Source organism: Alexandromys fortis, unplaced genomic scaffold (genome assembly GCF_014885135.2).
Source record: "Alexandromys fortis isolate MF-2015 unplaced genomic scaffold, M_Fortis_MF-2015_v1.1 scaffold_71, whole genome shotgun sequence".
Taxonomy (NCBI): domain Eukaryota; kingdom Metazoa; phylum Chordata; class Mammalia; order Rodentia; family Cricetidae; genus Alexandromys; species Alexandromys fortis.
The window spans coordinates 5,319,654-5,339,926 of NW_026067954.1; the positions used below are offsets into that span (position 1 = coordinate 5,319,654).

The 20,273-nt window shown below is 45.2% G+C and overlaps 1 protein-coding gene across 3 annotated transcripts in view; it reads left to right on the forward strand.

Moving 5' to 3' along the window:
* Nucleotides 1-20,174, forward strand: part of Epg5 (ectopic P-granules 5 autophagy tethering factor) — an 85,979-nt gene extending 65,805 nt beyond the window's left edge. Inside the window, exons 32-45 of one of the 3 annotated variants that reach the window (XR_007593493.1) lie at nucleotides 21-169; nucleotides 914-1,115; nucleotides 1,644-1,716; nucleotides 2,420-2,526; nucleotides 3,372-3,547; nucleotides 5,344-5,529; nucleotides 5,969-6,178; nucleotides 7,134-7,278; nucleotides 10,958-11,200; nucleotides 13,140-13,356; nucleotides 14,552-14,767; nucleotides 16,083-16,197; nucleotides 16,345-16,419; nucleotides 18,358-18,482. Coding sequence is in view for 2 of the 3 variants with exons in the window: in XM_050151625.1 (XP_050007582.1) it covers nucleotides 21-169; nucleotides 914-1,115; nucleotides 1,644-1,716; nucleotides 2,420-2,526; nucleotides 3,372-3,547; nucleotides 5,344-5,529; nucleotides 5,969-6,178; nucleotides 7,134-7,278; nucleotides 10,958-11,200; nucleotides 13,140-13,356; nucleotides 14,552-14,767; nucleotides 16,083-16,197; nucleotides 18,358-18,540 (2,222 nt within the window). In the remaining variant the exon portion in view is untranslated. Of the gene's footprint in view, nucleotides 1-20; nucleotides 170-913; nucleotides 1,116-1,643; nucleotides 1,717-2,419; nucleotides 2,527-3,371; nucleotides 3,548-5,343; nucleotides 5,530-5,968; nucleotides 6,179-7,133; nucleotides 7,279-10,957; nucleotides 11,201-13,139; nucleotides 13,357-14,551; nucleotides 14,768-16,082; nucleotides 16,198-16,344; nucleotides 16,420-18,357 lie in introns of all 3 variants that reach the window. The other 2 variants (XM_050151625.1, XM_050151626.1) reach the window with 2 other exon arrangements.
* The last annotated feature ends 99 nt before the right edge of the window (nucleotides 20,175-20,273 follow it).

Here is a 20,273-nt window from a genome sequence, read left to right on the forward strand (position 1 = left end):
TGTCTCTGTCCCTTCTCTAGGCTCTGCAGAGCAGCTGCTGAGTCCTGAGTGCTGGAAAGCCACTTTGAGAGCTCTGAGATGCGATGCCCCAAGCAGCCAGCAGGGGGCAGCTTCTGCGGACAGCTCTGTGCTTCATAGTGCCTCAGAGGTTCTCTTGTCAGACAAGCAGGTGTGAGCTTTTGTGTATTCCTTCCTATTTTCCTTGGTGTGCATTTTCAAACAATTTGAGCACATTTAAAAGCTGCGGTTTTTTGTTTTTGTTTTGGTGTGTGTGTGTGTGTGTGTGTGTACACGAGCTCTATGTCATCTTTGACCTTTGCCTGGACTACTTTTCTCTTATGCTCCTGAATGGAGTTCCATTCCTGTCTGAACAGAAGGAAAGCCAGCATTCCCCTGTACAAACCTTCCTCCCACCCAAGCACATCTGATTTATCCCTCCATGGTGTGGCCCTCCGAGCCCTCAGTTTTCTCTGTGGTGGATTCACATAAGAACCTGAAGCTGGGTGTGGTCCACACCTGCACTGGCAGCACTCGGGACATCAAGCTAAAGCACTTGGAGTTTGAGACCATCTTGACCTATCACCAAAACCAAGCAAAAAGAAAAAAAACCTCTCAAAAGTAAAGAAAAAGGAAGAATGTATTTGAAGTAAAGATTTCACTACTTTAGAATTTTAAAGCTACTATTTTTTTCTGTATTTTTGTAGTTCTGTCAAAAAAACCCTCTATTCCCATCACAGTCTGTTGTAGTGCTGGACTGTAAAGGGCTCGAAGGCATGGCTCGGTGGTGGGCTGTCCGAGTTATCATGAGGTCCCAGGTTTCATCTACAGCCACAGAAAAGAAGAAAGGGGCTGGGGAAGATCCTGCACCAAAGTGGACGTTAATGAGCAGTGTTCGGCTGGTTGTCTCTTCTAGGTAATGGAGACCGTCCAGTGGCTTTCTGACTTCTTTTATAAGCTTCGGCTATCCAAGCAGGACTTCAGAAGCTTTGGATTGTTCTCGAAATGGAGCCCTTATATGGCCGATGTGGAGACATTTCTGGGATACCTTGTGAAAAGGCTGATTGACTTAGAAATCTCCTCCTTGGCCCCAAACCCGACGGCCAGCAGCAAAGAAGGTATTGTGTTTCCAGTTGGTGAGAGCTAAGTGCCGTGCTTCCATAGGAGGAATTCAGATTCATAGACACATTAAGAGATCGTCTCAGATGTCAAGGAGAGGGAACAGGAAAAGGGTACAGGTGTGAACCTGTATATTCGTCATATCTATATGATTTTACAGCGAGTATAGGATGCTTGCTGTAGCTTGTCTATGCTCCTCCTTGGTGGGGGTATGGTTCAAAAAGGTGTATTTCTCTCTCTAACTCCTTCTTTCTATCATTTACCTAGGCTAGGATAATGTTCAGAATGAAACATGTATCTTGGAAAAATGTACATTATAAAATTACTTATGACATTGTGCTATAATAAACAGTAAGCTCACTTCATCATTGCAATTGAAAGGGGAAGCCTGCGTTGTTGCACTAACCATACTGTTTCTGTGTCAGCAAAGGCTTTACAGGGAGGAATAGTAGACTTTGTGCACTTAGTATGAGCTGGAGCCAGTGGGCAGAGTGAGGTCCTTGTTTCTAACAACTGTGCTGTTTCAGTGCTGAGGTCCCTGTACTCACAGATCGTCCAGCTCTTTAAGCCCTGGATCCTGGTTTTAGAGGACAGTGAAAAGTAAGTAGTTTTTCATGTACTCTGATTTCTTTGGAAACTTAAGTTCATTACAGGTCATGATGATTTCACAGATTCAGCTTTTAATACAGTGGCATTTAAGTTGATAAAATAAAAAAAAACAAAAAAAAAGTCAAGCCATTTTTTTGTTTATATAATTATTCACCAGACCAATTAATTAGTGATGTTATCTTGATACTAATTTTGGAACAAAATGAACCACTAATTTCCAATTTTCTACAGTAAGGAAGTTGAATTTGTTTGCATACTTAAGAATTTTTTTTCATAAAGTAGATCTATAAATATGGATCTCAGCATTTTCTATTAACTCAGCTATTTTTAGAATTAAGTTGTATATCAAATTATTGGGTTAGGGATGCCCCCTTAATCATGTAACTCTGACGTTAAATGAAAACATTGTTTCATGAGTATCAGGATACAGGGTGACATAGTCATACAAATGCTATGAATTGCTCTGTGGGTGGCTCTTCTGTAAAGCTGTGCAAATAAACTAGATGCGCCCAGTACTGGCCTTAGGAGAGAGGGGAGTCAGCGTTAAGGGTTGATGTCACAGGTGTCCTCACTTTCAGGAGCTCCCAGCTCTGCTTCAGGCTGCAGAGGCCGAGTTCTCTGACTTGCCAGCCCCAGACTCTTAACTCCGTCACATGCGCTCTCATTCCTAAGCATGTGTTTCCTTCCTGTGAAGCAGCCAACAGCGACATTACCCCTGGCTAGAGAGTGATGCTGTGGTGGCCTCCAGCATTGTGCAGCTGTTCACTGACTGCATTGACTCACTGCACGGCAGTCTTAAAGGTAGGGAGGTGTCATGTGGTGCCCTGTTGAGCCTTCCCTTCAGCCTCTCCATCACCCTTTCCTCCTGCTTTCCTAAGAAGCTGACGGGAGAATGGCCGCTGCCACAGTTACAGAATGTCTGTGTGGATGCTCTGAGTTGTGTAGTTACAGCCCATTTAGTATTGTCTACTCTGGCTGCTGAGAGCATTGTCTACTCTGGCTGCTGAGAGCATTGTCTACTCTGGCTGCTGAGGAGCTTTCGTGCTGTTTTCCATTTCTGCAAACACCTATCCACATAAAATAAGAATAGATTAAAAACCCAGTGTGAAGTTATACTTCATCGTGATTTTAATTTTTTCTCTACATTTAGTTTGTGTGTGTGTGTGTGATTTCTGCAGAGGGTGAGGGTGGAGGAAAACTTGCGGAAATTGATTCTCTCCTTCCTTCATATGGGTTCCGGGAGTCAAGCTCTGGTTGTCAGCCTCGGAGGAACGCACTTTTAGCTGTTTAGCAATCTTCCTGCCCTTATGGAATTTATTTTGCATTTCTGTGATATTTAGTAATGCTGAGCATTTTTATGTTCTTGTTGATTTTTTTTTTTTTGAGAAATGTTGAAATATTTGTTTTGAGGAATTCTCTCAAAACGCTAAATGAAGACAGACGTGCAATGGAGTGGGATTGGGTACATGCGAGGGCAGCGGCTGTAGATGTGCATTTGGGTTAAAAAGCCATTTAGAAGTTTTGGAGAAGAAAGCTAATCACCTTGAGAAGACAAGTCTGTGTTTTGTGTTAGCATTTCTTTTTCTTGCCTATCCCTTTTTAAAGAAACCAAATGACTTGAACTGTATTTCCTTTTACAATTCTAGACAAGCTATTGCCAGGTGACGAAGGAGCCCTGCGGCTGCATCTGCTGCATTACTGTGAAGCATGCACAGCACCCAAGATGCCGGAGTTCATTCTCTACACTTTTCATAGTGCTTACCAGAAACTCGCGTGGAAGGACCTGCACCCTGACCAGAGGCTCATGGAGGCCTTCTTCAAGGTCCGGCCTTAGTTGGTGTCCCCTCCCCAGTGTGTCCCTTCTGTGTCACCCTCTGGTACATACTGTGGAAAGCAGCAGCCTGTGGGAGCCATGCGTTAGTGAGTGACTTGAACACATCTTTCAGACCAGTTTTAAAGCCCAGAGAAAGGCTGTTTCTAACATGTTGGCCATTCTCTAGTTTAAGGGATAAGGCTGCGTGATTCCCTAGCTTACTGAGTCCTGGCTAGTGTTTATCTCTATAATCATTGTTATAATATTGGATAATATTGTTAGGCCTACTTGTGAATGTTGTTTGAAGGCAAAATGTGAATTAGTACTCAACTCCAAGTTGATTTCAACGGTTATGCTGGTGAATAATTAGATTGTGGGAGATAAAGCCATCGTAACAAGCAGGGACACATCATAAACATGGAAGGACCTGGAGTAATCTTAAGGAAGACCAAGAAATGTGCGTGTGAACCTCTGCAACAGAAACAATAGTTCCAGGAGCCCCGGGGCAGCGTCAGCAGCAGCTCATTAGTCACAGTTCATTGTGCTTCCTCCTCACCTAATGCCTGCATGTTTATTGCTACTGAGTCATTTCAGGGCTTTAATTGATAGACTTCTGTATTCGTGATGATCACATCACTAAAACACAAATATTATTTATAACGATTACTAAGATATACTGGGCTCTGGTGTTTTCTTGTGGAGCCCTACCCAGTACTGCTCTGGAGCCGCTCCTCTGTAGTTGAGCTCCAAGGAAGCTGATCCTGTTCAGCCGTTGAGGTGCAGGGCCTGAGTAGATACTTAATCATCATTACACACACATGAGAGAATGCTGGCTCTCTATAATGACCTTTAAGGCACATTTTCAGTGAGAGGGATGCTGTAGAAGACTAATTAAACTGTGGAATAGTCTGCCAAGGAACGAAAGAATCTGTCTCTAGGAGTTTTAAGGATTAGGTAGCCTTGGCCTACCCAGAAGCTGAGAGTCTCTTAAATTGCAAGCCTGATGGAAAGGCTGGAGAACAGACTGTAAAAGGAGGAAGAGTTGTCTTCCAGGAGAGAGCAGACACAAGTCACCACCAGAGTCCAGTCTCATCCTTATTTTATAAGTAGGGTGGGGCTTTTAATATTAATCTTTAAAAGAACAATTTATGGCGCCTAAATTTGTTAAGATAAACAAATTAGAAACAGTGAAATGGGCTATAAAATACAGCTTTCAGGTTGATTATGTACTTATAGTGCACCCAAGTACACCTCTGAATAGAATTTAAATATTAGATTGTAAAGACCAGTCATGTGGAGACGTTTAGAATACCGCATTACATTGGAAGTTCATATTAATATTGTATGTCTCAGTGTGGTGATTCTCCAAGTGTGGTCTCAGGAGCATCCTTATGAACATCAGAACTTGCTCATCCCTGCTCCAGCACATCCCGGGGAAGCCAGCACCTCTTGGGTGTGCCAGCAGTTGTTCTGATACACACTGAGGTTTGAGAACTCCTCACCAATAGAGCTTTCCTTGAGCTCCAGCTCACCTGAGGTCCCTCCACTCCTGCAGCTCCAGGGGCTCAGTGACAGGGAGTTTCCATCTGCTTGGGGCCAGGGAAGGGCACTCTTCTCTTTAAAATCGTTAGTGTAGACAGGGAAGTACAAATATGCAAGCTCAAGAATGCACGTAGCTATTGGACCTGGGAGGAAGTTATATAAGGCATGATTATCAGCGAATATTTACAGTCTGGGGAAGAGTGACCTCTTAAAAACATGTAGAATACATATAATATACTATACTGTTTTTTTGTTCACTTCAGGTGGAGCGTGGAAGCCCCAAGAGCTGTTTCTTGTTTCTGGGGTCTGTACTCTGCAGAGTCAACTGGGTCAGTGTGCTCTCCGATGCCTGGAATCCCAGTCCCCTTCCCGAAACCCAGAGCATGGTTGTCTGTCTGCTTTTCATGATGATTTTGCTGGCAAAGGAAGCTCAGTTGGTCGATCAAACAGTAAGTCTGGGGAGCTGTGATCAGCTGTGGCTTCTTAGTGCATTGTTTTCTCCTTACGATGTTGTCCTTACAGACATCAGTATGAGTGGATGCTCAGCATCTGAGCTGTGCCTTCAGCTACCTGCTTACTTTACTGGACAGCCCTCAGTCTAGCTCTAAATAATCCAGAGAACCCTGCTGAACCAGGATAATTTATCTTGTTAATTCTTAGTTCAGTGTGCTTCTTGAAGTCCATGTTACTGTGTACACCCAAGTCCATCTGAAGTCTTGCAGATCTTACTGCACTTTTGCCATGACTCCACTTGATGCTAACTTGAGTGTGTACCTCCTTGGTTCCCTAACTTTTCTGTTATTACCATAAGCTGTCTTCCCACAGATAACAGAGACATATATTTATTTCTGGGAAATGAACGTAAAGCAGCCTGCCTTCCCTTTTTAGGATTCACCTTTATTAAGCCTTCTTGGACAGACAAGCTCACTCTCGTGGCATCTTGTGGACCTTGTGTCATACCAGAGCGTGCTGGCTTATTTCAGCAGTCATTACCCACCATCCATCATCCTGGCCCAAGACTGTTCTGCTGAATGCGTTGTGAAGCTCTTAAAAGTGTCTGCAGGACTCTCTCTTCCTGCTGAGGGCCAGAAGCATCTCGTAAGTTGAGTGAGTGGTTTAAACATTGGCATGTTCTTTGGACCAGAAGTCGAACATGTGCTAGTAAGGCTAGCCAAGAGTCTCCTGACATGCTCTGTAGGGAAAGCTGGGTGTGGCCACCGTGTGCTCACGGCCTCCTGGGTCCTTTGGTTTGACTTCCCCCATTTACTTGCAATGCCTTAGGTAGACTGGAGATCAGTGGGTGGGCTTTAAAATCGAATGTCTTAGTCCACAGAGAGGCAGAGAGAGTGCTGAGTGTAAGCTGGAGGCTTGAGTTAGAATAAATGTGAACGTTTTTGACAAGTAAATCACTGTTTAGTTAAAGGCATTGTTAATGCAATTTTGTGGCACGGGGCATTCTCGTCTCTGTGCCATCACTGTTTTGCGTAGCTGCAGACATATCTCCTGGGTCAGCTAGATGAGACTTTTGTGGCTTCCCAATCTGTCCTCTTCTGTTGGCAGAAGTTTCCTGTCTCGGAGCCACTGGGTCCCAAATACCTGGCAGTCACTTTCCAGATTACCACACAGAGGCTTAATATTACTTATAAATGTTCAACCAATAGCTCATGCTTATTATTAACCAGCTCTTACATTTAAAGTTAACCCATATTCCTTACTTAACACTTTGCCACATGGCAGTACCTTTTCTTAGTACAGCATGCCCATCTTGCTCTCTCTGCTTCTGGCCAACATCTCCTGACTCCACCCTTCCCCTTCCCATCATGCTTGCTTAGTTTGTTTGCCAGCCTAGACTTCCTGCCTGGCCACTGGCCAATCAGTGTTTTATTAAAACCAAATTTGAATGACAAATCTTTACAGTGTCCAAGAGCATTGTCCCACAGCATTCATCATTCTGCTCAAATGGTCAGTGCTGTGCTGTGCGCCCCAGGAGTACTGAGCTAACATTTCTCGCTCAGTTCATTTGACTGACAGGATTCTCTCTCTTTCTCATCAGGACATAGTTCCAAAGTGCCAAGCCTTCACTCGTCAGATGGTTCAGTTTCTCAGTACCCTGGAACAAAGTGGAAAAGTCACCTTCCCAGTCCTGGAACAGGAAATAGCTAAGCTCTTAGATGACGTCATTGTCTTTAACCCACCTGGTAAGTGGCCAGTGGAAGCCACATACTCGTGCGGGCAGAGAGTTCTTGTGTGTGTTGGGCTTTGTGAGCTGAGGAGGATGGTCAAGACCACGACTCCTGATCCCAGATAGTCAGGGCCCCTGGGACAAGCAGCAGTGTTACAGTTTGAGGAGAGGCTGACCCTGGCAGATGAGGATGTGAAGTGACCTGTACTAAGGTTCAAGCTGGATAAGACATTAAGTGATGATCTGGAAGAAGCAACTTTATAGGAGGTCAGCTCTTAAGTAGAAGTTCAGAGTCTCCTGATAGCTTGTCAAGACATTTCTGTGGAGGGATTTGTTGCTAGTGGGTCAGTGGACAGACATCCTGCCAATAACTTCTACTGAAAACAACCAAGAATGCTCAATAAAATGCAAAAACCAAAAATTATAATTATTGGTAGAATGGTAAAAAGATAAGGAATTTTGAGGTTAGAAGTAGAGTATAGTGACTGGAGAGATGGCTCAAGGATTAAGAGCACTGGCCGCTCTTCCAGAGGGCCTGAGTTCATTCCCAGCAACCACATGGTGGCTCACAACCATCCCTAATGAGATCTGGTGCTCTCTTCTGGCCTACAGTGCAGGCATACATGCAGGTAGAAACAAGAAATAGAGTGTAAGAGAAGACTTATGAAGGTAGACAGAATACTCAAACTAATTTTTCCCTGGCCCTTCACAGGTCTAGAGGGAGCTGATAATGCCCAGGGCCTCCCTGAGATGGGGCCTAAAGGAGAGCCTGTGTGTTAGGCACAGGCGAGCTCCTGTGTGAGGAGAGCAGAAACAGCTGCCTATTGTGGCTTGGTGTTTGGTCAGATATCTGTGGGAAGGAAAGTGGTCCACTAAAATGGTTGAGTATAAGCAGATCCTCTTGTTGTTGAAGAAGTCATGTGAGATAATACGAAGTAAGAAAACCGAAAGGAATAACAGAATCATAAGCAGAGTAGGAGCTAGGGTTGGGCATGGCTGACTGAAGTCAAGGAATAGTAGCACCCTGGGAAGAGTGTGTAGCTAGAACTGGAAGAGGCACTAGAGCCGATCCTGGTTTGTAGGAACCAGCCATGGCTTTGCTACTGAGAAGGGCAAAGACAGGCTGATTCCATAAGGAGGTTCATCGTAAATCAAAACTGCTGCTGCTGTTCATTTGAAACTGAGATGAGTCGCCGTGGCAGTGCCTGTGTTGTTTGGGGTTTACCAGTGGGACTCCTTTGGCCAGCAACTGAAGGCTTTGCTTGGTAGCATGTCTAGTTGGAGCATTGTCTTTCCTGTAATGTGGTGACTCCATTTAGATTACCTTCATATATGCATGCGTCTTAGGAAGCTTCTACAGTAGCAGACTTCCATGTGGGTTTTCATAAGGCCTTTAGTGTTGGTTGTCTCTCTCCATATTTCCTCCTTTATTCTGCTCTCACATCCCTCTCCTCATTTAGTGGTCCTGGTCTAGTTGCCCTTTGTCTCTCCATAACATTATATTCTATCTCCCTTCCCTGGAAGATCCCATCGCCTCTTGGTTTCTTACGAGTGCCTGACCTCTGTGGTTACTCAGATTATAGAACACTTACTGGAGGTTTAGAAGCTAACATCCACATATTGGAAAAACAGGCAACATTTGTCTTTGGAGTCTGGGTTACTTCAGGATGATTATTTCTAGCTCAGTCCTCCAAATTTCATTATTTTATTGAATATATTACATTGTGTGAGTATAACACATTTTAATTATCCATTCATCAGTTTATAAAAACCTAGGCCATTTCTAATTTCTGTCTATTGTGGATAGAGAGGCAATGAACATGAGTAAATAATTCTTTAATAAGCTGAGGAGTCCTTTGGGTATATACCCAAAAGTATTATAGCTGGATCTTGAGGTAAATAGTTCCCAGCTTCCTGAGGAACTCCATCCTGATCTGCAGAGTGGCTGACCACTTTGCGCTGCCCCAGCAATGCGTACGTGTTCCCTTTCTCCACGCCCCAGGCAGCATGTGCTGTCATTTGTTTTATTGATCGTGGTCGGCCTGACGGGGTTAGATGAAGTCTCAGTTGTTTAATCTGCATTTCCCTGATTTCTAAGGATGTTGAATATTTAAGTGTTTTTCAGTCATTTGTGTTTCATCTTTTGAGAACTCTCTGTTTAGTTCTATACCACATTTTTAAATTTTATTGTTTTCTTGATGTTCAGTTTTTTTACTTCTTGCTAACCATCTATCAAATGTCGTTGAGTATCTCTGGATTCAAAGTTCCCATTGAAAAATCAGATGTTTTCTAATATTTCTTCCTTTATTATGTGATCTGGCTGTTCTTCCTTTGCAGATTTAAATATGCCTTCTTTATTCTGTACAGTGTTCTGGTTATGATGTGTCATGGGAATTTCTTTTCTGGTTCTACTTGGTGTTCTGTGTGCTTCTTGTGCCTTGATAGCTAATTTCTTTAGGTTGGGGAAATTTGGTTCTACAGTTTTGATAACTGTATTTTCTCTGCCTTTGACCTGAGTTTCTTTTTCCTTTATAGCTATTATTTGTAGGTTTGGTATTTTCATAGTGTCTTGATTTTTTTAGATTTAACATTTTCTTTGACTAAGCCATCCATTTCTTCGACCTTGTTGTCTTCAACCCTGAAATTCCCTCTTCTATATCTTTTAACTTGGTGAGGCTTATCTCTGAGCTTTTTGTTTGATATCCCTCCCAAGTTTTCATTTCCAGTTTTATTGTATTTTGGGTTTTCTTTAGTTATTCAGTTTATGCTTTCATGTCTTGAATTGTTTTTGTTATTTCATTCAACTGTTTGTGTTTTCAGTTTTTATTAAGGCATTTATTCATATCGTCTTTACGGTCCTTGAACATAGAGAATGACTATTTTGAAGTTCTCGACTTAGGCTTCTACTAAATTGCTTGTCTTGGGATCAGTTGCAATAGTGTTTGGCTTCTAGAGGATGGGTATTGTCTTGTCTGTTCATGTTTGTGTTTCTGGGATCTAGGCTTCTGAAATTAAGATGCTAGGTGTGTTTGTTGGCGTGGCTGTCTGGTCTGCTTCTGGCTGGGTGGGTATCCCATTGTTTATTATCGCCCACTCTGTATTCTAGCCACCTGAGTGACTGTGGGGTCCCCGTGGAGAGTGTTTCTGTGGGTTGGTGGACATCACGATGTATGGAGATGGACTGGAAGAGAAGGCTGAAAGGGGAAGCAGGAAAGAGCTGGAGGGACCAGGGTCTGACCAGGTGGTAGAATCCCCAGGAAATGGAGGTGAGGTGGGAGGAGGGGGCTCCTAGTTACAGACTCGGCAGGACTAAGAGTGAGTCTGGAGAGACAGCAGTGGAGTACAGGAAGGATAATAAAGATAGCTTACTTGAGTCCCAGCCCAGTGTAACCACTAGGCATCCCTTGTAGTGAGAGTGATTCTGCAGGTTGGCAGGTGTCACGCAGGAATGGAGACTGGCTGGAAGGAAAGGCTGAGAGGGGCTGTGGGAGTTAAAGTGTTAGTCTCTCACATACTTTATTCAGGGAACTTGCGGAAGTTCCTGTTCATAAAATCCAGTTGTCATCAGATCCTTTCTGCCTAGTCAGACACCAGGAGTGTGAAGACCCTGGAGAACAGATAAGAACTGTTCTTCTTATGACCTCTTTCCTGTCCCTGTCCTCGTGGTCTGAGTGCATACCTGTCTTTGCCTTTAGACATGGACAGCCAGGCCCGCCACATGGCCCTCAGCAGCCTCTTTACAGAAGTCCTAATGATGATGAACAACGCAACTATTCCAACAGCGGAGTTCCTCGGTGCCAGCATTCGGACCTGGATTGGCCAAAAGGTTCATGGGTTGGTAGTGCTGCCCCTTTTAACAGCAGCCTGCCAAAGCCTGGCATCAGTCCACCACATGGCAGAAATCACAGAAGCCTGCATCACTGCCTACTTCAAGGAAGGTAAGAGGACACCATCTTCTGTTCTCATTGGAGTGACCTTTTCCAGGAAGACGAAAGCCTGTCATCAGGGAGTGTTCCACTCTTCCCAAAGTGGCATTATTCTAATTCTCTCTGTCAGAAATTTTCATATCACACACACACGCACGCGCGCACACACACATACACATACACACTATATATATATACACACATATATGTATATATATGATAGAAGTAAATTTTTTTCCATAAAGAGCTAGTCAACATCAGAACATGTGGCCCATGTCTTTTGGGTTCAATCTTATGTTTCAAGAGAGAAAAAAATGCTAATTTGTTTTTTACATTGCTTTAAAATGTCAGACCAACCATGTTATGATAGCAAAGTCAGTTTTCAAAACAAATGCTATAAACCAGAACTTATTAATAATGTGGTAATTTCTTTTTTACCATGTTTGGTGAGAGGAGTTTTCATAGAGATCTTTTTATTTCTTCTTGCCTTGCTTCTTATGATTTATTTATTTTTATTTTCTGTATATGGGTGTTTTGCCTGCATGTCTTTATGTGTAGCACATCTGTGCCAAATGCCACATAGGCCAGAAGAGGGTGTGAATCACTTGGAGCTGGAATTACTGAAAGTTGTGAACAACCATGTGTGTGCTAGGTATTGTACTCCGGGTCAGTGCTCTTAACTGCTGAGCCACCTCCCCAGCCTTCTTGTCCCACTTTTAAAACTATTCTGTAAGGATCACTTTTTCCTGTTCCTCATCCTTTTATTGTTCTTACTCTTCCACCAAACTCTGGAGATGGTGATTAAGGACTGCTTAGAATGGCTCTTCTCAACTGTGATATTCAGATATGAAATATTACTATAAATAACAAGAAAGGAAGAAGATCAGAGTGAGGTTCCAGGGTATGCCCATACCTGCCACCTGCCCTGGCTGCTGTGGAGGTACTCTGTATCTCACTGTGCACCTGCCTTCACTCCTCCCCAAGGGTTGAGAGCCTTCAGGACAACACTCAGGACTCAAATTTGTTTGTGTTACTAACATCAAAATGATTAATGAGCTGTACTTTAGTGAGTAAAAATGCTTATGAGAGATTTATTTTCTTAGAAAAGCCTGGGTTGATTAAAGTTAAAACTCTTTGGTACCTGAAGATGCTAATCATCATCACATAACGAGAAAGGAAGTTTTGAGACACACAGTCCTGAGTTCTAATTTCTGTGAACCTCTCCTAGTTAAGTAGCAGCTGGTGGAGGCTTTCCAATCTGAGCATTGGGGCATCTCTCGCTTTTCTGGATTCTAGGCCACTCTGAGAAATGATGTGTTACATGAGGCTTAAAGTAAAAACAGTCATTAGAATCCTTTCATTTTTTCATAATATTTTTATTGATTATTTGGGAATTTCACATCATGAACCCAGAGCACACTCACTTCCCAGTCCTCCCAGGTCTGCCCCTGCCCCCCAACCTTGAGACCTCTCCACCAAAAAAAGGAGAAAAAGAGCCAGTCTAATTTGTGCTGCCCATATACGCACTGGAGCGTGGTCAGACTCCCAGTTGCCAGCCCCTTAAGGAGACCTGCGTCCTTTCCCACCCGCACCCCAGCCAGAAGCCATCAGGTCAGCATCCTCCTCACAACTGTTGAGAGTTCTCTTCAATGGCTTTCTGTTTAGACTGTTTCGTTTTGGGGGGTGGGTGAACTGGGGGGAGGGGTTATCATAGATGCCTTCTGTGTCCCTCTTTCTCAACTGTGAGTCTGCAGTCGTTGATGCCACTTCAAAAGAAGCTTCCTTGCCCTTTACAGTTAACGGGAGCATGGATCGTATGGATCATGGACTTGTACATGGTTTCTGGTGACAGCACGGACCACAGGCATCCACATGGTCGCTGGCATCAACACAGCGCATTCTTATGTACATGAGCATATACTGATATTTCCTCTTGGTGTTTTTTCCCTAGGCTCCCTCAATCAAAATTTAGGATGGGGCCCCATTCTGGTGTCCCTTCAAGTCCCCGAACTCACCATAGAAGAGTTTCTGCAGGAGTGTTTAGCCCTTGGCAGTTGCTTGACTCTCTACGTCTACCTGCTTCAGTGTTTAAACAGTGAGCAGACTCTGAGGAACGAGATGAAGGTGCTCCTCATCCTAAACAAGTGGCTGGAGCAGGTGTACCCAAGGTATGCTTGCCCGCTGCCTTACTTGGGATCCCAGTTTACATAAGCGTTAATTCAAGAACCAGAACCCAGGGATGCATAAAAGTGAAGCAAGCTTTCAGGGGAGTACACATGCTTGGGGGACTGCAACGCACTGCGCCCCCATCTGTGCTCTTTGTGCTACAGTACAGTTCGTGAGCTTTGGGCAAGGGGCTGGAGGTTGAAACACACAAACACACACAGAGACAGACAGACAAACGGACGTCTAATCACTGGTAAAAAGCCCTTTCTTTAATAGTGCCATGGAGGTTTAAATACCCAGCAGTCAAGTGGGCCAACAGGTGAAAACCCCATTCTCTGATCTTCAAGGCACAGCTTTTAGTAACTCCAGTCAGAAAGCTCTAGCAGGGAAGAGCAGCTGGAGGCCAGGACTCCAATTGGTACCAACAGGGGACTCTTAGTCTCTTAGTTGCTGAGCTAATTTTCTGAGCAGATTTATTTTTTTTCCTTTAAATCTCCTCACACAATATTTGAGGCACCAAATTTCTTATAAATGAGGATCAAGTGACAGAGGTTGTAGCCCAGTGCCTGGCATGCAAATGTTCAGTCAGTGGTAGCTGTGCCAGCCCCGTTGCTAGCAACCAGGCGTCTGTACTGGCCTGACTTTGGGGTTCACACCTCAGCATAGCCACTAAGAGCGCCCTGTGCACAATCACTGCGTTCCCTTTTAAAAGGGCCCTGCCCACCTCCCATCCCTCTCTCTTTCTCTTTGTCTCCATCTGTCTCTCCCTCTCCTCTTCCCTCCTCTCCTCTCCTCCTGTCCCCAAAGGCCTGTCTTCCCTCTTCCTCCTTTTCCCATTTACTTCCCCCAATAAAAAACCCCTCCACCTGAGCCCTGTTGCATGTTGTGTTTCTCTTGCGCACTGCTTTTTCCTATAAATTACAACACCCATTACTTTATCAACATTTTGCTAACACTTTAACCTTGGTTTTATTTTCTTCAATTTTAATTTTTTCAGTTTTGTTTTTGTTTTTGTTTACTTGTGTGTGTATGTGTACTTGTGGGTTCCTGGGGATTAAACTCAGGGCCATCTTGCTGGCCCTGGCATATGACTTTAGAGTAATGTATTTCTCCCTCCTGTAAAACTCAAATGTGAGTTTCTGTTAGACGTGAGTGGGAAAAGTCCTCACGTTTCTTTTGCTCTGGCTCCTCCCCCAGCTCCGCACAGGAAGAAGCAAAGCTGTTCCTGTGGTGGCATCAGGTCCTACAGCTGTCGCTGGCTCAGGTGGAGCAGAACGAGTCAGTCCTGACAGAGTCTGTCATCCGGATCTTGCTCATGCTGCAGGGCAGGCAGAGCCTCCTGGCCGAGGAGAGGCTCAGCTCTGGGATTCTGGGGGCTATCGGCTTGGGCCGGAAGTCACCCCTGTCCAACAGGTGAGGAAGCCTACACTGCCCGCCTTGGTGGGCCTCAGCTGCCCCGGCAGAGGTGTGACGCTGAAACAGGCTTTTGACTCAGGGCACATAGGTTTCTGAGAGATGAAGGCAAAAGGCTAGAGACTGTTTACATCTTTATATTCTAAAAAGCATGTTGATTTGTTCTTGATTTACAACTTTGTTTTAAAGGTCAAATACTACCTTTGGTTCATGCTGATTTCATTTTGGTTTTGAGCCAGTGATGATGAATTAAAATATCTCAGTCCTTTGTTTCATTCTGGTTACTTGGTCCCCCTCCTCTGAGTTTGGGAGGAATCAAGGCCTGTTAGGGACTCAGTGTAGAACTGTCATGACATCATGGTGGGCTTGGTTCAGTTAGTAAGAGGTGATGAAAGACAAGTCTGGGTTTTGTGGCTTAGAGTCTCAAGGCAGGGAAGAGTTTGCTGGTGGTCCTCCATTCTGAGCCAAGGTGCTGTCTTCCTTATGGTTTCTTCCCCTCTGCCCTTCCCTATGTATAACTGAAAGACATTCACAATGTGATAGCCATCACTAGTTCTAGAATATCCCTCAAGGAAGCTCTGTAGTCACCAGTCACCCCCGTTTCCTTCTTCCCCCCCATCACCGACAACTGTGGATTGACTTCTTCTTAGGACATTTCTAAACATGGAATTGTATAGTATGTGGCCTTCAGTATCTGGAAATGCTTTCCCGAGGTCATCCGTGTTGTAGCGTGTGTCAGCAGTTCTTGTGGTACTGAGGACTAAACTGTGCATTCTTGGCAAGTGTCCCACAACTGAGCCACATCCCTTTATCCCTTTGTGTGGCTGAGGGGCACAGCCATGGGTGCGGATCGCCACATTGTCCATTTAGAAGCTGCTGGACATTTGGGTTGCTTCAGTCTTTGCTGCTGTGAACTAATGCCACTGTGAACATTCACGCATGCAGTTTTGGCTATGTCTGTCTTTGGTTCTCTTGTGTGCATACCTAGGAGTGGGATTGCTGGGTGACGTGACAACTCTGTTTTACTCACTAAGACGGTACACATGGCTCTCTGTAGCAGCCCCATGGTGTACCATGTCTGACTGCCCCAGCTATTCTGTCTTACCAACACTTTCATTCTTGAATCTGAGTGGGCACACACTGCTTGGGTAACCAAGGAAGGAAACATTAAGTAGGGTTTCCCTGAAGAGCTTAACTACAGAAGGGATCTGGAAATGGAGCTATCTTGTTTCCTTTTAAAATGGGAAATTCGGTTTGTATGTGAAACTGTTCACTTTAATGGTCACTCACTTCTGACCTGTTGTTAACACTCAAGGTTCCGTGTGGTTGCCCGAGGTATGGCCGCCTTCCTGTCAGTTCAGGTGCCTGCGGAAGACCAGATTCGTCTGAAGCCTAGCTCTGAATTACACCTGACTCCAAAAGCTCAGCAGGTCAGTGACAGCAACCTCAAGGCTGGAGTTTAAGAAGGGTGGCAACAGTTCTAACGTGTGCCCCTCCCCCCAGGCCTGAAGCTCCACTGTAGCCCCGAGCCAGCTCCCTGGGTGGGCTTGTCTCAGATCCTGAACTGATTTTTCTAGGTACCAGACTAGAGCAATGAAGAGACAAGGCCAGGTCAAGCTGGCCTAGGGTTGACTTTGATTCTGGAGAGCATGGTAAGTGTGCTTCCTGCTTCCAGGGCTGGCACTGCTCAGAAAATGGCTCGCTTGACTTGAGTGGCAGTTGGCTGAGCTTTCCCTGGAACCAAAGCAGTGGTTCCTGTTCCGTGAGGCCCAAGAGTGACCAGGTAGCAGGCAGGTGCTTGAATAAGCAGCAGAAGGGTAGCTATTAGAAGTGAAGTGTGCACTGAGCACGTGGGTGGCCATATGTCCCTGGTCTGGTTCCTGGGACTTGTTTTCACCTTACCATCTGGCAGTTGAGTATGGAGTCAGCTTGAAATAGTGAAATAGTGGTTGCCGTCCTTGAGTGCTTGTTTCTGTAGCAGAGAGTGGTGGCTATTCTGATCTCATAGATGAGGAGACATGAGAGAGAAGCTAGGAAATTTGTCCCTGTGCACACAGTAAGTAGTAGGTGTTGGGGCTGGGGTTCACATGGCCAGTCTATCTCCAGTCCTCATTTTCCACTCTGCAGGGTGTCTGTGTGTGGCAAGTGCTTAGGGCGTGTGAGGATCAGAAGCCTGGTGTGGTGGTACACACCTTTAATTCCAACACTGGGAGGCAGAGGCAGGAAGGTCTCTGTAAATTCAAGGCCAGTCTGATCTCCACAGTGAGTTCCAGGACAGCCAGGGCTGACCCTGTTTCAAACAATGAACAAACAAACAGAGCAAAGATCAGTTAGTGCGATTGGTAGATTTTTCATGGGCATCGGGTATTAGTCACTCTCTGCTGGAGTCCCGAGTGTCTTCATAAAGCCTCACAGATGGGCAGACGAGCCCGTGTGGGTAGATTGGGAGTCTGGTGAGATTGATTTTCTGGTGTATTTGAGATTGTACGTCAGGATTCTGCTGTTGTTGTGACCGCAGGCCATGCGGGCCCGTCTGTTAGACTTGACTGCTGCTCCTCACAGGGCCTTGCATACTTGGTAGATAGCAGGGCTTTCAGATTTCAGACATCTCATCTGGGCCAGCTCTTCCAGGCGGTCATTCAAATTATAAGAATCAGTAATGTGGGGGCTGTCCCACTGAAAAAAAATTGAGCCCTAAGTTCTGCTTAAGACTGGCTTAATAATTTATTTCTAAGCTTCTTGCTTGTTTACCATACTAAAGAATATCTCCCTCTTTATATTCTGAACCAAGCAAATCCATCTTTTAATATATTTTTTTAATACAAGGGGTTCCAAAAAACTGGAGGGGAGAGGAGGTAGCACACTCCATGTGTGGTGGGTGTTCCAGGGTTGGGGTGCATATCTTTAGAATCCCAGAGGTGACTGAGTTTGGGCACTTGGAAAACACAGCTCCCCACCTCCCAAGATTGTGGTTTGGAATTTTTGTTTTCTCCATATACCATCTCTCTTTCTTCTCCAGTGAAGGAAGAAAAACAATGAAATTACAGATCTGGAGACTGTTTTAGCTTTTTTGTTGAAGAGGGTTGTGGGGATGTGTGTTTCTCCCAGGCATGCTGTCTGTCTGTCTTATGGAGGAACTTGACCTGTCACTTCGTCGGCCGAGGTGGCCCCCATATCATGTGCTCCCAGCAGCTCACTCTGTTTCCTGTGATGGTCTGTAACCTCAGAACAAACCCCACAGCGGGCTACACTTTCACCTGGGGAGATGCAGCTGGTGCCTGTGAAGAGAGGGGGTTCGCGTCCGGTTGGGGAGAGCTGGCTGTGGGACCAGGGAGAACAGGGACAAGGTAGGCAGGGACATGGCCGTGGCAGTTGAGACAGAGTCATAATTCTAGCCTGGCTGCTGCAGCCTCCTCAAGGAGACAACACTCGAGAAGAGAAGTAGATGCAGCCTCCTCTCAGCTCCTCCATGTGTCCCCGGAGCCTGCCTTCTGGACTGCTGCCTTCCCAGGCTCCAGGGGAACTGGATCACGATGGGGTCCGTGGTGTGCAGTCACAGACTGGGTTCATTTGTCTCTCATGTCTTCTAGGTACTGACTGCTCTTGAATCCATGACACTCAGTAAGCAGTATGTGGAGTACCAGGATCAGATACTGCAAGCTGTCTGCTTCATAAAGCATCCTGGCCATTGCCTTCAGAATGGGAAAGGCTTGCTGGCTCTTCTTGTCAACTGTCTCTATCCAGAAGTGCATTACCTGGACAACATACGATAGTGATGCTGACACCCGAAGCCCTGCTGCTCTGTGTTTACACGGACTTGGCTGTTGCGCATGAACCTTTGTTCTGCTTCACTGCAGAGCTCAGTTCTGCCAGGAACTCGGCTAAGGTGCAAGTTGGGAGGCATTGGATAGCTCTGGCTGTATGATTGTCTCTTCCTGTCTAGAGAGTCGTTAGGTTTGTGTTCTTCCACAAGTGGAACGAAGCTCCGCTAATACAGAGCCACTCGCATTGGGGATGTGCCACAGACTCCCTAAGATCTACAGAGAGTTCTTGATGTCTGCACTTCTGTCTCCTGCTTTGTTAAATGTCAAGACTCCCGTGCCCTGCTCGACCACTGTGGGAGTCATGAAGAGCCCTCTTCTGGATTCCATTTGTATTCTTCCAATGTTAAAAATACAACTTGGAAAATTTCTGCATTTCCTAAATGTGGGGAATACACCAGCTTAAAGGAATTGTATGTCTCCTAGAGTGGAGGTGGCACACACCTGTAACCTGGGCACCCTGGGGCTCCCGCAGGAGGCTGGGGTGTGTGTCAAGAGTCTCAGCAGGTGACAAAAAACAAAAAAGCTGAACTAAAATGAGTCATACTGAAGACACGCCACTTAGCCCTCACCACAGTGGACAGCAGAGATGGTGACGGAAGTGGCGCCCCGTGCGCTGACGGCTGCTGTGCACAGGTGTGTGGTGGCCCCTGTGGTGGGAGCACAGACGGCACTGACGCTGCAGCCACAGCTCCGAGCTCTCGTGGGCTTCTCCTTCACATCGGGTCATGGGTCTCTCTGTGTGGAGGCTCCCAATTCTCTGCAGGCCCTGCTGTCAAGGGACACTGGGGTCTTTGTTCATCTTCCTTTGGTTCAGTTCAAGGGAAACTCACGGACATGCTGGACACAAGCCCAGGGAGAAGGGGGCCAGGTCAGGGAATTTCAGAAATCTGTTTTTTCATGACTAGCCCTGTGCCTTCTGTCTCTGCCCACAGTCGCATTGCCAAAGCCTGTCTGGCACACTGCTGTGTTCTCATGCCACTACCTGCAGGAGTTAGAAATTTGATTTCTATCGATAGATTTATAATTCTTAAAAATGGCCCTCAACCAATTTTGTTTGTTCAGCTCAAAGTATATCTTTGTTCTCATGGGTTATGGCTCGAAGTATCTGTGTAAAATCTCTAGATGGCCAGCCAGCGCCTTGGGTAAAGATGGGGTATACCATTAGTGGGCCGCATCCCCTTCATTGGAAGCTTGCAGGAACTCTTCGCCGGGAGAACAGTTCTACTTAGTAGACATGTCTTGGAACACTGATAAAAACCTCCCTGTTCTGTGGCACAAAGTGTCATTGCATGGGGATGTCTCAGCCTTCTGTTTTTGCTTTTCTCTATTTCCCAAGCCAGTCATCTTCACTTGGAATAGAAGAAAACTTCAGAAGCTGCGAGAGGTAAACAAGCAGCAGTGACTCTGCGGCCAGGACTCTGTGTGTGTGTGTGGATTCTCTGAGGAGAGGGAAGTTACCAGTACCCTAGAATGTGAAATGTTTGAGTGTACATTTTAGAGAATCAGTTCATCTTGGAAGTTTATAATATTTGTAAATTTTGTCTGTAAAATGTATAAACAATAAAATCAACTTTTGATTATAAGCTATGAATCTGAATTGAAGGCTAATGTAGATTTTTTATGCCCAATATTAAATTTATTTGGCTTTGTAACTGGTTGGTAAAAATGCGGCTTTTCATCTT